This window comes from Saccoglossus kowalevskii, chromosome 17, assembly GCF_978046115.1.
Source record: "Saccoglossus kowalevskii chromosome 17, keSacKowa6.1, whole genome shotgun sequence".
NCBI classification, from domain to species: Eukaryota; Metazoa; Hemichordata; class Enteropneusta; family Harrimaniidae; genus Saccoglossus; species Saccoglossus kowalevskii.
The window spans coordinates 12,186,559-12,202,953 of NC_140657.1; the positions used below are offsets into that span (position 1 = coordinate 12,186,559).

Consider the following 16,395-nt stretch of genomic DNA (forward strand, 5'->3'; position numbering starts at 1 on the left):
AATTTATTTACAAGTTGTTTTCAATAGTGACAGTGCTTTTACATTTGAGACACATCCCCGGTAATTATGTGATCATGACAATGGCTACAGCCATTCGAATGTTTACTCTGCAACGTTTCGAAGTTTTGTTGGCGTTTGTAAGATTTCGCATGGAAGGGAACACCGAGGCATTACCTCAGTTGATCGTTTGGATGAATAAAGCAGGACTAATCTGTAATGAACTACTGTGTATACATTTAGGTAGAACTGCAACTCCAGTAGCCAAAATAATTCTAACACTGCAAAAATCTACCTTCTTATTACAATGTGTTTCCAATCACTTCAATTTCCGGAATGCCATAATTTATAAAACAAACACTCCCAGCGGCAGTGAAACTATGATTTACGTCATCGATAAGCTTCTGGTAAGTCTCAGCATCAGGTGTATTCCTATTTAGACTATATGCCGAAAAGTCAATGACTGTCGATGCTGCCATATTGCTACCATTTAATGAGTACAGAAGTTACGTAGGCCCGTTTATGTATTCACGAACCTTTATAATGATTTACGTTGTATGTATACATCTCGCGCTTGCTCTGTAGACAACAAGTCGAGAAATACGGGCGACCAACTACTTTTGAGCTTTCATTCCCAGGAATGTGTAGATGAACGTGTATATTAAGCATGAAAGTGTTGTGGGCGAACGGGAGTTATCATATCACAATAGTTGTATAAATGAACAACTTTTCCACAACATAATTAGTCATATTTTATTGGTTAATATATGTGTAAAAACGTAATATGTATAATTGTGACAAATATGTCATTACTTTGGTGTTATTTGTTATAATGATTATTAAATTGTTTACATCGGTTATAGTACTGTAAAAGTAATGTAATTGACTAAACACATATCACATAATTCCAATGGTGGGATGATAATAATTAAAAGATTAATCTTCCGGGCAAAGGGAAAACATTTCATGCTAACATGCTAAAGCAATATGTTAAACCTGAAGATGAGTTTAGTTATGGTAATTCAAATAATAATATCTTTGAGGAGTTGTTGATCTCTCCCACCGTACACCCAACTCAGTCTATACAGGATGTAGTAGTAAGCTCCAGTTTGAACGAGGAACAAAAGGTTGAGGTGAAAGAATTATTCGGGAAATACTACAACGGATGAGCCAGTGAGACAGAAACCTTACCCTATACCCTATGCTGTGACAGATACAGTGAAGAAAGAGCTGTCTATGATGGAGCGACGGTGATAGGACGATCCAACTCTCCATTGTCTTCACCAATTATTCTGGTGAAGAAAAAGGATGGTTCTGTAAGATTCTGCATAGACCATATGGTTTATATCAATTTCGTATGATGACATTTGGTTTCGTGAGTTCCCCTGTATCATTTACGATAATTATGCCTTTTATGCGTAGACAACTTCATTGACGTATTTGTGAATATCTTGAAATGGGAGGCCCATCTTTCTACATTGGAATATGTCTATATTCGTCTTAGAACCTAATAGGTGTGCAAGTGTTACCTCCTTAGATTCCTTGGGACATGTAATTGGTGGAGGGAAGCTTCAACACCAACCAAACAAACAGCATCACCTCAAGGAGGCAAAACAACCGTAGACAAAGAGAGCAATGCGACCCTTCTTTGGACTTCATTCCTCTGACTGGCATGACTAAGAAGAATGAGCCTAATAGCCATCAATGGGGTCCTAGCAAAGAAATCGTGTTTACATCCCTAAAAACCGAATTGCATATGGAAGTTGTGAGCTGCAACACAGAGAATAAGCATTGGAATGCTTAGCTATAGTCTAGGGTGTGCAGAATGTTGATGTATGGGCGTGAATTTGTGTTACAAACAGATCATCAATCACTTGTGTATATACAATATGCTAAGGTAACACATGCTCCACAACGGTTTAGACTGCAGATTGAATCCTTTAAGGGTGCAGATAATGTTGGACATGATTTTCTAAGCATAAGTTTGTTTACTAAGAACTAAAGAGAAAAGTGTCTTTTTAAAACACTTTTTTAGAAGGAGGGAGTGATGTGACAAATTTGTCACTATTTTGTTTTATTTGTTATATTGACTAGTAATGTGTGTATGTAGGTTATATTACTGTAAAAATTTAATTGAATAAACGCATATCATATAATATACTCATGGTGCCTCGTGGTTGCTTTGCAACTAGTGTACAGGTGTACATGAATCAGATGGTTTAATTAGCAGTGTGCTGGTATGCGAGTGCGAATTGGAAGTTAGTCGTATGCACTTTCAGGTGCGTGTATGTATTTTAACTATTGTAGGCTGGATGACTGATAACTGATTTTGTGATGAAAAGTAGGCCAGTACGCTGGGTAATTCTGCAGTGTGATATGGGAAGTTGTCCAGGAATGAGCAGCTTCTGTAATAGTGGTTATCCATTAGCAAAAAAGAAGAAATAATAATGTGAATGCATTCATGTTATTGCATGTAATTTCCAGTGAATCCCACGAGTGTTGACAGCACGAAAGTCTTGACATTTTTTCATTTAATCCGTTCACAAATAGACGGAAACCTCAGGCAATAATCGGAACTGGGATTAATGAATCAACCATTCCGAGTCATTGAGTAACCTCAAATGAGAGAGTGAATTGGTAATCAAGTTCATTTTTTTTGCAGAGATAATATTACTATACAAATATTTTGTGGAAAGATATATTACACTATGCACATCACACATACCATATATGTATACAGTGTGGTTATATAAATAATAACATCCCACAATTCCCGTAATTGACTTCTCAGCATATAGTCTAAATAGAAATACACCTGATTCCGAGACTTACCAAACATATGGGTTTATTTAATAAATCACGGCATTGCAAACAAATAGTAATAAGTAGGTGATAGTTTTCTTCAGAGTTAGTATCTTTGTCGTCTACTGGATTTGCAGTTTATGCTTAGTTATACTGATGGTGTTATACTAGTGTAGTGTGTAGAGAACGTCGACACACTTTGCCGATGGTGCTCACATTGTAGAGATAACAGGTTTGACACAAATGTATCAACATTTGTTCATTACGGATTACTCCAGCTTTATTCATCCAAACGATCAGCTGAGGTAATGCGTCGCTGTTTACTTCTCTGGCAAAATCTTAAAACTCAAACAAAAATCGAAAGCGTGGCACAGAAAACAGCTAATGTCTGCATCCGGTGTCGTGATCAGTAATTACCAGGGATGTGTTACCAGGGATGTTCTAAAGGTTGAAGGATTGTAAAATTGTCACTATTAAAAACAACTCGTAAATAAAGTATTCATAAAATATTATCAAAATTCCTGCAGTATGTATTTATAATGTCCAACTCGAACATGCAAGTTGTTATAATAAAAATTGCAATGTAATCACATGCAAATATGTGTATAATAAACGTGTTATTTACTGAACACAACTTAGCTTGTCGGTGTGCTTGGGCCACATGTGCGGTCAGAGGTTCATATTACATACTTGTACAAGTCTTTACGGCATGGAACTCATGTTTTTCTTACCAAACTTTGACTGACACTGTAGAAATGCCAAAGTGTTCGACCCAATAGAAAGCATATTAGTTCATTACAGATAGTCCAGCTTTATTCATCCATACGATGCTATTTGATTCCAGTAATTTAGGTGTTGAATCACGATTTATCACAATACAGATAGTCTGGATTTGTGTCAGCTGAAGTAACGCCTTGCTGCTCATAAAAGTAATTTACATAATCGTGACAGAGTAAACATGCCAATGGCTGAAGGTGGTATGATCTCGTGATTACAACGGATGTATCTCAAAGGTGATAAAGGCATTGACACTTCTGAACATAATTAATAGAAAATGTATTCGAAAAATTCCTATGTTTAATTTGCCATATTACTAACCATACTACTTTCACCACATTATTTCTATTCCACCACATGACCTCCCTATACGGATTCCTAATTCGTCGTTCATAGCGAAAACTTAACATGATGAAAGCTTCTTATGCATTTTTAATATTAATGAAAGTTTATTTTTACAGAGCCAATGCACCTGAATTAAAACAATGTCATGAAAGTGACACAACGCTGGGATAACATTAATAGATGATTTTTCACCTGTACAGTTATATGTGACCAGTCTGACTGTCATGTTCATTATTAGTAATACTTTCGAATTAATACCTAATTTGGCTCCGAAGAAGGACTTAATAGTCGATGAGACACCTCCTGATTAGATTCGACAACAAACATTTTACTTTCAGGTTAATGTTGTGATCGGTGCTAATCTAGATACGAATAATTTGAAGTGAAATTGAGAGCGAACCAACATGACGGCGCACGATTCTTCCGCACTGGTTGTTCCATTTGTCGGCTGAGGGCGCCTTCGTCGCCGACTCTTCACCATTGCAAAACCACTATCATCACACACAGGTGCCACATTCATGGATACCTCGGAAACATGAAATATCATTATTAAAAGGTATTACATTCCCACTTATGTCTGGTACACGCGACTTCACTTTTGTTTTGCTTAAGTGATCGTATTGCTCTCATTCATTAGAGAGTGTTTTTTCTACTGAGCCTGTATAAGCGTGAATAGACTGACTATCGCCTTGTCTTGCTTTTCCTCTTCCAATACCGTGTCACGCAAATCCTTGCAATCGTCAGACCGTATACATCCAGGCCCGGGTTGTATATCCTGGTTTTCAAAACATCTTTTCATGAAATTCATCTCACTGTGCATTTGCCACCTTTTATTCAGATCGTAAAGCTGATTCTTTCAGCTGAAATACTTCTGATCTAACGGGTTTATTTTCCTGGTCATTACAGAGACATCCAAATGATTTATATCAATTGGTGGTAATTTACCCAAATACTTTGCAACAAAACACGGCAGAATCTCGTTATCTATTTCGTGAATCAATTTCAACATATCATGTATATTGTTGGCCCTGTCCACGTTTAATGTAGAATCAATGCAACATAATCAAACAAAAATTTCTTCGAACCTTCATCATCCTCATCAACAAAATGGTCATCGGTTGGCAAAATATTGATCTTATTATTACCGGACCCAAAGCGTTTTTATTACAGTAAGTTAAATACCAAAGTTGAATATCTGGGAACAAAGTACCAGTTGAGAAACCTCTCTCTAGTCGTCACATCGAAAAGAACTACTTCCACAGTCAGTTACAGACAAAACAACATACATCTTTCAGCCACAAACTTGAAATTCAAGCATTCAATGAGCATTTTTCAAACACCAACGTTCTTGAAGATGTTAATGACACATTCATAAAAGCATATACTCATTTCTATATCCAATAACTCACCAATTGTGAATTTTTTTTTTTTTCCACAGCGTATTTTTTTCCACAGCGACAAGCAGAAGGCAGGACTCTGTGTAAGAGCGCCTTCACACCTATAAACAAATCCACAGAACCTGATTATGGTGCGAATGATGTTAATGTAAGATGGTGTTAATGTCGGCATTAATTTATATAGTAAAGCGATGGTAAATAGTAATTTTAAATTGTATTACTGGATATAACAATAGCGTTTGAAAGACCACTCAATGTTATTGGAGAAGCTAGATAATTATCGAGTGCAATATACGAACCAGTTTTTATATTAAATGTAGTATCTTCATCGTGTGAATTTAAAGTTATTGTACCAAAACAAAATATATTTTAGGCCCTTATATAATACTATATACTATGCAATAACCTCGTTGATTGTCAGTCACCTTTGTGTTATAGGATATTTAAATTTCTTTTTGACTATTGATTCGTATATCATTAGAGAACTTTGTTATTCCACTTTTCATGTTGCGTGTTGTTACATGTATGTATGATATGATGATCATGCTACATTATATGTTTAATAACCTTTCCCATTAATATTTATGCCACAGTGGCGGTGTTTCAACATTCTTTCCCATAATGCAACACTTGGGATGTCCAGAATATGTATAATTCTACATTATGGGTGGGTGAATGGTTATTTAGACGTTCTTTGTTTACTTAGTGCACTAAAGAGCCAATGTCAATCTGACAGATGGTTAGTTAGAATGATAATGATAAGGCCTTTTGCAATATACACTGTGCTCTGCATTGAAAAGCATTTTTTATGTTTGCCAAAAGTGATATATACAAATGTAACCACCCAGTTTCCCATTCACACTGATTATTTTAATATATTCAAATGCATCAACCAATGTAAGACTTGATTCTAAAGTTGGGCACTTGGATTAAGACTTGTGGCATTTGGTAAATGTCCAAATCCTTTAGGCATTAAGATCGGTTACATTTCCAGCCAAACTTATAACTTGTATGTATGAGGCCAGTGAATGTTATTCTAGCAAAGGAAAAAAAGCAGAAACATGTTTTGGCGCACTAAATGTTACAATTGCTTTACTCCTTGAATGGTAAATATGTACTTCAACACGCCACATATCGGCTGGAAAGAGATTGGTAGTCAAGAAATAGATTGAACTGAATTGTGCCCTAAAAGGTTCATCTACGTCAATATGCAAAGCAATGAGTAGCCACAAACATATTGATAAAGTCAAAAACATTGCATAGTAGGATGATATTGAGACAGAATCATAGGCTATAGACCGCCATTTTTAATCTGGATGCAACCATTATTTTATGGATAGACCACGTCATAATGTGAGGGAAGTTACACCCCTGATTTAAAAATGCGAGTCTTATTTTGATTTTTCCAAGAACCAATAGATGCATTCACCCAAAATAATTTAAAACTCTTCCGCAACAGCAATTAAAACAGCTTGCTACATTACACATAGCTTCCATGTCAAATGTATGTTTCATGCATATTTGAGTCTGATTCAATTTACTATCTCTTGAAATAAAAATGATTTCCAGCAAGATCAAAAGGAAGCTATAGCCAAATATTTGTCTTCGATTACAATATTGAAACTGATATATATTCATAAAAATAAAATGAACTCAAGTTTCGGAGAAAGAAGGCAATACCCACTCAATACCACTAGAATTAAACCTAAAATCCGCTACATATAAACCAAACCCCCTGTTATAAAAATATACATTGCATGTATTCTCCTTAATCGGCCTGAAAATTTTGATAGATTTCACCGAATTTCATGTTGAGGAAATCCATGCTGGTGATTGGAGGATACTTGTTGCTCCCATCCACACACTTGATGATACATGCTTTATCTGGGGCAACAAAACAAATAAGTGACTGACAAGCTTGTTTTTTTAAATCACTGGATTCTGGGTTTACAACTCTCTGCACCTGTAAAGATAGTATACGAACATCATTCAACGTATCGAGGCAAAGAAGGAATAAACATGTCTCTACAACTGTGCCCTATAGTTTAACCACATTATTACACAACTACACAACTAGCATCCACGTAAACAATACTACTCATTCATTTTGAATATTCAAGAGAACAAGTTATATGTATGTGATTATATATACTACTTTTTGCTTAATCTATATTTTTCTAACTGTTAATTTATGAGGAAAGTACTCTTTGTTCCAAACATTATCCATTCACTAGTTGTTTGTTGTCAACAATGTTTGTACACTCTGACGCTATTGGTAGTTAAAGGCCTACACGATCCGCAAAAATGGTCACTGGACAACGGTGAAACTATTTTAATATATGCGTCCGTGTCGTTTTATATTATTTGAAAACTTGGAGATACAAAACAAAGCAAGATAAGAAGATGTCACAAATGACATTATTGCTGATACTTACCCTTGCTTTCAATGTGTCAGATGTCCATCTCTCCATTAAGTATCCCAGATTCACAAAAACACCCCCTTTTTCTGGTTTGACGTCCATAAAGCTACCATCTTCACACGCCATCTAGAAAAATTACAAATAAGTACAATGCTTTTCTAGGACAAATGCTCAAAAGTTGTTCAAATGTCCTTGCATAACAATCCAAAACAATCATTTGACTATCTGTCTGATTGAAATGCACATTTGCAAACTCAAGGCACATTGAGAAAACTACCAAATTAAACGTTATAATATGTTGTTGAATATTATCGCAAACACGTGGCTGTTAAAAAATACTACATACAAATAGTTTGCGTTAGCATGTAAGATATTTCCATGCGTTCGTTTGCAATTCGCTCTAATTTGCGACAGTCTTGCACATGCACATATCGATTGCCTGTCATGATCACGAGACATAATATTTGTATATAATAACATGATATTGGATCCTAGCTTGATGTTAGCAAGAGGTTTGTATCAATCCGAGCCGTAGGCGATGCTTTGGTATATTTCTTCGGTGAAAATAAATCAAACAACACCGAATACGCGCATATGAGCAATGTCTTAGTTATCCGGTAGCTTAAAACATGGTTGCGGTAGTGTGACGTCATGCTATGTGCTATTTTTAATCTGTAATCTATTAAGTTTCTCCGTAGGTGCAAGGAAATATATATTTTTACTAAATAAAGAATCAGTTAGTGTTTATGTTTACCAAACTATGTTGTTTAATTATTGGTTGCTTTGGACGTAGGCTTGGTTTCTAGGGAACGCGCCCATTTCACTACTGTACTGTCAATCTGGCAGCATCCCCGTATCTATCTATCTATATCTAAATATAATTTACCCCTTCAAATTGGATCATTTCCGGCCATTATTTAAGAATTAATGATAATTTACAGTCTCTATATGATAGAAAGCTGACAGTAAATAAAATACATTACCAATGCTCCATGTACACAGACAAATACAAAAATATCATGTTTACCAAATGACAAAAACATTCATCAAAATAGTAAACTAATCATCACCATGAAATGAACACATCTAATATGCGTTAATGAAAGGAACCTAAATAATAAAATAGCACGACTATCTATGGTTATCTTATATGTTAGCCATATCTTGTTGTCAATGTCTTCTTTATAAGACTTGTTGCAAGAACTAATTCTTTACAGTGCTTGGTAGTTTTTACTGACGTGTAATGAAAAGAAAAGAAATCTGTTTTGTTATCCACATGTTAGACTTCAATAATGCACTTGTTACACTTGAAAATATGCTTAAGTGCTTGAGATAATGCAAATATGCATTATAATGAAGTTATCTTCTGTCTGTTGTTTTTAAATGACCTGCACACACGACAGTATATCACATCGACAAATAAATCATGAGTTATCGGTTAAGTCATGTTTATTACAAAATCCAAAAGTTGGCCGCCGAACCACGTGATCAATAAAAATATCTGAAAAATTCGGTTTGAAAAAATACCTTAAAATTGTTGTCTACCAAATATTGCGTGAAATTAAACATCGGTTGAAGTGAATGTCGGAAGTCCTTGACCTCCAGCAAATAGTGCAATAATAATCCTTGACTTCCAGAAAATTTTGCAATAATAATCCTTGACCTCCAGAAAATTGGGCAATAATAATCAGAACAAAAGAAACAGGCCCATGGGCAGCATTGTGATCACATAGTGCTCCATGCAAAACAATGAAGACAGACTCGAGGAAATGAATTATGCAATAGCAAATGAAGCTGATCACATCACAACAATGTTTTGGTGATAAACATGATTATTCATTGCACATTCAAATTACCTGTAACCCTCCTTTGTCATCTTGGAATACCAGAGTAATTGAACCATAGTCCGAATGTTCACCACATCGTATCTGATCGGTTTTGAGGTCATCGTCTTGGATTGGCGGATACCATACAGTTCTCAATGTTGACATATTGGCTTCACTGTTAAGCCCTTCATGAGCTTTTTCGAACAAAAGAGGATCCTACAAAATATAAGAGAATTGTTGAGAATGGTCTCTCTCAGATATAACATTTATTACTGACCACAGTCGATTAAAAGATTGGCAGATGAAGGTACTTTCGTTATCAACCAAACCTAAAGATGTTCACATGATTGAGTGTGCATTCGTCTAGTTGTCGATAAGACCACCAAATTGTGTAATTGTCTTTAGTCAAGAGTCCAATATTTGGTTACTCTTACCTCTATTGGCAGTCCCCGTCCAATGACTTCTAATATGCGGTTGATTAACTGTATGCATTTCTGGTACAGAGTAGTCAATGCTTGGGAGAACTTTGGTACCTCTTCATTCGGAAATATCTACAGTACCACACATAAACATGTTTAATAATTGTAACCGATTGAAAACTAGGATACTTGTGGATCTGGATCAATGGTGGCCAACTAAAGTTATCGTACATCAATCCGTTGCATTTACATTGATATTTAATGAAATCAATGGTATTCCTTTGAAAATTCAAAATTTTCAGAACTGAACACTTTTTAATAATAGTAGCAAATAATTTCCCCTCTGAAACCTGAGTCGGAATAAAAAGTATATCCTCTTACCCTTGTGTTTGCGTCTCCCTCCAAAGGTATATAATTGAATGATTCCTTATAATCTCCAGGTCTATCGGCGGAAAGACTGCAAATATAGCACAGGCCCTTATAATATCAAATATAACATTCATTTGCCGTGAGCTCCAATTGAATTTTCGGAAGTCTTCACGTGGATTTGCACATGTAATATTATTATAAACAAATATTATTATGGCTATTCCTAAAAATCTTTTCGTCAACATGATTTAATCATACAAGCATAACATAAAGTCATTGATAATAACACTATAGAATAATACATTTGAAGATACTTTGAAAAAATAAGGTCTTAGAATGCTTTGAATCCTTCATACAATATATAAAAACAAATAAACAAGTCCAAGAGTCGCAGAAAAATACTTATGTATTCAATGCAAATATTAATGTTTGGTGAAAGATTGCAAAGGCTACGGATTTTGTAATAGGCGACATAAGAAAGCGTTCTGTTTATTGTGATACGCTATTCATTGCTAATTCGAATCTATCCTATTTGAGTTTGTTTGTTTTGTAACGTGTGCTCCAATACGTCACATCACCTACAATATTAAAGTTACTTACGATTCACAGCCAATTGCAACATAACCATGGTTACTATTATCAGGTCTCGAATACTTCACCTTCGTCTCTGTTGGTAAAGTGAAGAATTTCACTGATTGCTGAAATGCGTTGTCAATCTAGAAGGATATATTTTTAAAATTTATATAAGTGAAAGTACACATTGATTTAGGGAATTATTTGACTATATGTTCAGAGAGTTTATGACATGACATTTACGACGATATACTTTTTATCTTCATCATATACAACACACCTGATAAGTAGGCTATGAAAACAATACACTCTGACGACATGGCGAGGTCAACATATATATATCATACAATGTATGTTTTGATTTTCTTTATACAAATAATCTGTCTATAACCTGAGTTCAACTGTAGTAGTTACACACCTAAACGCAGAGTAATATCCATGTCCGGGTCAACGTAACATTCATACATTAGAATCAATACCTCCAAAACACGAATACATACAATTTTACTAGGAAATAAAATGTAGCAATATATCTTAAAAATCGTCTCTCTTTCAGGAAGTATTCAATCAATCGATATATAAAACATTGCTCATTTTTCTTTTGATCTAAGAACTCTTAAAATATTGTTATTGAATCACCAATATCACACGGGCTACCATATTCAAAAAGATAACCTCAGCTCAGCTCATCGACTCTGTAGTCCGGCGTCTTCTCTACACCGATCTAACACATATCGCAAAATGAGTTCCGGGATTTTTTTAGAAATCAGTTGTCAATCGGCACGTATTTTGAGGATACAATATAACGTTTCAGTGATGTCTTTACTGAATAATTATGAATTGAACTGAGAAATATTATAGAAATACACTTGCCCCAAAATAGAGTAGTTCTGGTCCGTACTGGGACGATACAACGCCCTGTCGTATGACTTTTGGTGTTATATTACTGAAAACAGTAACACACACTTACAACATATGTTGATACAACATTTCTATTGTTGCATTTTTGTACCAAGTTCATTACAAATGCATTATCGTTTGCCCCATTGGAAATAATATAAAACAATAATGAATTGAGCGCAAACAAAGGACTAAAATCGTCATGTTTTAACTGTGGCAAGGCTTGTACAATTCCCAGCAACCATGAGCATACCCCTTTGAGCCAATTTAATGCTATAGCACGAGCTTTACGACACTTGATTTTATTGCTTTGATGCCGTTTGACACCTCTGACATAGCTCATTTCACTCAGCTTGAATACACTGGAAATCACTGCACAGACGCAGACAACAAAGCGATTATAAGGGCAATCCAAGCTAAACGGATCGCCAATATGATTGTAAGGGCAATTCTAGCGAAGCATATTATAACATAATGTATACTTAACCTTATGTACCTTTGTTTAACCTTGTTTGATAATTTGTAGAATCTTTTTTAACGCACCTTTCACATTTTTAGAGCGTTTATTATTTAGAATCAACAACTTTCAGTAGATAATTTAACCATGTGTCACAGGAATTTCATAAATACTTTATCTATTATCTGTGTATTTTAGAAATGCCTTAAAGTATAGATGCAGGTTCGTGGGCACTCGGAATTATTTTTTTTAGCTTGGCTAGATAGTGTTGAAATTTCGGAGCATTGTCAATGCTGGTACATGCCGAAAATGGATTTTAAAATATAGGGAATCGAGGCACGCGATTAAGAGTTCCGAAAGTGTGTTTACGTTGCTCTTTGATTGACAAGTTACTTTTGATGTTATATGCAAAGGAGTTGCTGGCCTCAGTTACGGTGCGGCGATGTGTAACTTCCTGTCCGCCACCCTGTTTAACTTACCTCAAGCGCTACCAACTAGTCTTGTAAACTACAAAAAAGACAAGACGTAGACGCTTCCAGCATGCAAGCGGAATACAAAAAAACATACAGTTGTAAATGATAAGTAAACTTCTTCACTTCACGCTTATCTCGCAACATGTCGACAATTTCTAACTTGGCAGCTTCCAGTGGAGTACTGTTAAATATTTTTTTTCACTCATTTTTTTCTCCGATGGCATTATAAAACTGACTAATTATACATCTATCATTTCGCTGTAACGATCACCGTGCTGATAGCATTGCGATGTAGTGGATAAACACCATTCAGACCATTGCTGTGCTGTCATCGATAACTAACTTTTCAGTGGCAAAATACACAAACGTGAAATGCTTGGTTAATTAAAAATAAAAAATACCCCGAAGATTACAGAAACATCGGCAACGAGATGCTGTTTTTAAACACCGCGGAAAAATCACGCACTCTGCGACTCCATCTTGGTTACCTTAATCGGTAACCCCCTTGTCAGCTAGCATGCATTTGTAGCGATGACGAAAAGTACGTTGTTCGGCCGTGCTCGGCGACCTCTGGTACTATGGTACTCTATGAATGAGGTATTTCCAGAGGTCAGGGTTCGTTTAAATTTGTATTGACCCGTCTCGTCTGCTCGTAGTTAAATGAAACCTGTTTCGATTTACAATGGTTGTCTCCATTTCGACTTTTTCTCACCGGCGTTTGAGAGATTGAGTACAAAAACTGCGAATAGCCGTTGTATAGCAAAATATTACGGCCCATTTCAACCTGGCCGTCTAACTTCGCACGATCCATTTCACCTGAGATCATGAAAAACTGCGTCATACCACGGTTATACATACCACGAGTATTTTTTTAAAGGTTTGAGGAAAGGTAAATTTAGACTCAACCACGGTTACTGAAAAACCGTGATTCATTCCACCCAATCGGGTCGCTATGTTTATATAACTGTATGAATATCTCATCGGTTTTACGTAATCCTGTCCGAGCTATTTAGATTTGAACGCCATGGTAAACTGAAAAACACAAGTGGAGATAATTGCTAATTTGCATAATCATTCACTCAGTAAGAAGTTTGCTAATGCTCATAATTAAAATGGCTGTAACAGTTCCAACTTTAAACATATTATCGTTTTGTAAAAAGTTAAATATAGTGCATAATATGGAGATCCCGTCATTACTTTTTTTCTCCATGTTTCTTTTTGATTGTTTATGTACAGCCTTGCTAAATCTTGCTAAGCATTCAAAAGAGAGAATGTTTGTACCAGTTTTCTATATTTTAAAATCGTGTTTTGAGTATGTCCCACTATTCATAATGCTGCGAAATTTTAACAGTCTATAGCAAGCCTGTTTGAATAATAAAAAACAAACAAAAAATTCACTTCGAGTGCCCACGAATCTGCTTCTATACCTTAACTAACAGCCACTGGCTGATCGCATGTTTACTCTGTCACGCCTTAGATTATGTAAAATTTGCCATGAAAGTGAGCAGCGAGGCGTTACTTCAGCTGGCCGTTTTGAAAAATAAAGCCAGGCTATCTGTATTGTGGCAATTCGTGACTAACAAGCTACACTACTGGAATCAGCACCATAGACAGACCAATTATGGATGAATCATTCTGTACCATCTGTAATGAACTTGCGTTTATTCCTTTTGGAACGAAATTGGTATTTCTCAGTGTAAGCGTCGTCGGGTAAGTAGGTCGATGTTAGAGCTTTACACCCCTAATGTAAAGACATGTGAGAGAGGTCATGTACTAGAAACCTCTGATCCCACATGTGGCCCCAAGCACACCGACATTAGGCGAAATTGTGCTTAGTAAATTACACGTTTATTATACCCTATTTTCATGTTATCACAATTTATATTATAACAACTTGTAAGGTAATTATAAACATATACTACATACAGGCATTATAAACATTTACTACAAACATGAATTTTATAAATACTTTATTTACAAGTTGTTTTCAACAGTGACAGTGCTTTAACATTTGATACACATCCCCGGTAATTATGTGATCATGACGACGGCTGCAGCAGTTTGTTTGTAAGATTTGGCAGGGAAGGGTACACCGAGGTATTACCTCAGCTGATCATTTGGGTGAATAAAGCTGGACTAATCTGCAATGATCTACTGCGTATATAATGTGTTTCCACTCACCGCAAGTTCCGGAATGCCATGATTTATAAAATAAACACATCCAGCGGTAGTGAAACCATGATGAACATCATCTATGAGCTTTTGGTAAGTCTCGGCATCAGGCGTATTTCTATTTAGATTATATGCCGAGAAGTCAATAATGGGAACTGTCGATGCTGCCATACTGCTACCATTCAATGAGTGCAGAAGTCACGTAAGACAGTTTATGTATTCATGAACCTTTGTAATGATTTACGTTCTATGTTCACATGTCAGGAATAAAGCCAGACTATCTGTATTGTGACAATTCGTGACAAACAAGCTAAACTACTGGAATCAGTTAGCACCATATTCTATTCAAAGACAAACCAATTATGAAAGAATAAAGCTGTACTATCTACAATGAACTAACGTTTATTCCTGGGACGAACCTGGTATTTTTCAGTGTAAGCGTCGTTGGCTAAGTAGGTCGATGTTTGAGCTATACACCCATAACGTAAAGACATGTGAGAGAGGTCATGTACTAGAAACCTCTGTTCCCACATGTGGCCCCAAGCACACCGACATTAGGCGAAGTTGTACTCAGTAAATTGCACGTTTATTATACCCTATTTTAATGTTATTACAATACTACATCCAGGACTTTTATAAATACTTTATTTACAAGTTGTTTTCAACAGTGGCAGTGCTTTAACATTTGAGACACATCCCCGGTAATTATGTGATCATGGCAGCGGTTGCATGAGTTGAAGTTTGTAAGATTTGGCAAGAAAGGGAACACCGAGGCATTACCTCAGCTGGACTAATCTGCAATGAACTACTGTGTATACATTGGGGTCGAACTGCAATTGCAGTAGCCAAAACAAAGTCTAACACTACCAAAATGTACATTCTTATTACAATGTGTTTCCACTCACAGCAAGTTCCGGAATGCCATGATTTATAAAATAAACACATCCACTGGTAGTGAAACCATGATGTACGTCATCGATGAGCTTCTGGTAAGTCTCGGCATCAGGTGTTCTTGTATTTCGATTATATGCCGTGAAGTCAATGTTGGGAACAGTCGATGCTGCCATATTGCTACCCTTTAATGAGTACAGAAATCATGTTAGCCAGTTAATGTTTCACGTACCTTTATAATGATTTACGTTCTATGTTCACATGTCGAGCTTGCCCTGTAGACAACAAGTCGAAAAATACGAGCGAACAACTACTTTTGATGTTTCATTCCCAGGAAGTGCAGATGAACGTGTATATTAAGCGTGAATGTGTCGTGGACGGACGGGAGTTATATCAAAATAGTTGTATAAATACACTGCAACTGCACTGCACTGTTGAACAACTTATCCACAACGTGATTAGTCACCTGGCAACATTTTATTGTTTGACATCTGTGTATATTGTTTATTATATTGATTATTAATTTATGTACATAGGTTATAGTACGGTAAAAGTAATTTAATTGCATACACGCTTG

The 16,395-nt window shown here is 35.9% G+C and overlaps 1 protein-coding gene across 1 annotated transcript; it reads right to left on the reverse strand.

The window, feature by feature from the left end:
* Positions 1 to 7,086: 7,086 nt before the first annotated feature.
* On the reverse strand, positions 7,087 to 15,994 carry LOC102801743 (uncharacterized). The gene is made up of 7 exons (XM_085491868.1): positions 15,833 to 15,994; positions 10,953 to 11,068; positions 10,365 to 10,440; positions 9,999 to 10,115; positions 9,595 to 9,780; positions 7,754 to 7,864; positions 7,087 to 7,281 (listed from the first exon to the last, which is right to left on the reverse strand). The coding sequence occupies exons 1-7, from the start codon at positions 15,992 to 15,994 to the stop codon at positions 7,087 to 7,089; spliced, it is 963 nt and encodes a 320-aa protein (XP_085347994.1).
* Between the last annotated feature and the right edge of the window lie 401 nt (positions 15,995 to 16,395).

What these genes read in the sequence shown, in the direction of transcription:
- LOC102801743 (XM_085491868.1), bottom strand. Translation starts at nt 15,994, where the DNA reads ATGGCAGCATCGACTGTTCCCAACATTGACTTCACGGCATATAATCGA. An exon ending in AGGGAGACGCAAACACAAGG is followed by an intron (nt 10,116 to 10,364) that starts GTAAGAGGATAT and finishes GTGGTACTGTAG; the next exon opens with ATATTTCCGAATGAAGAGGT. An exon ending in ATGACAAAGGAGGGTTACAG is followed by an intron (nt 7,865 to 9,594) that starts GTAATTTGAATG and finishes TAATTTTTCTAG; the next exon opens with ATGGCGTGTGAAGATGGTAG.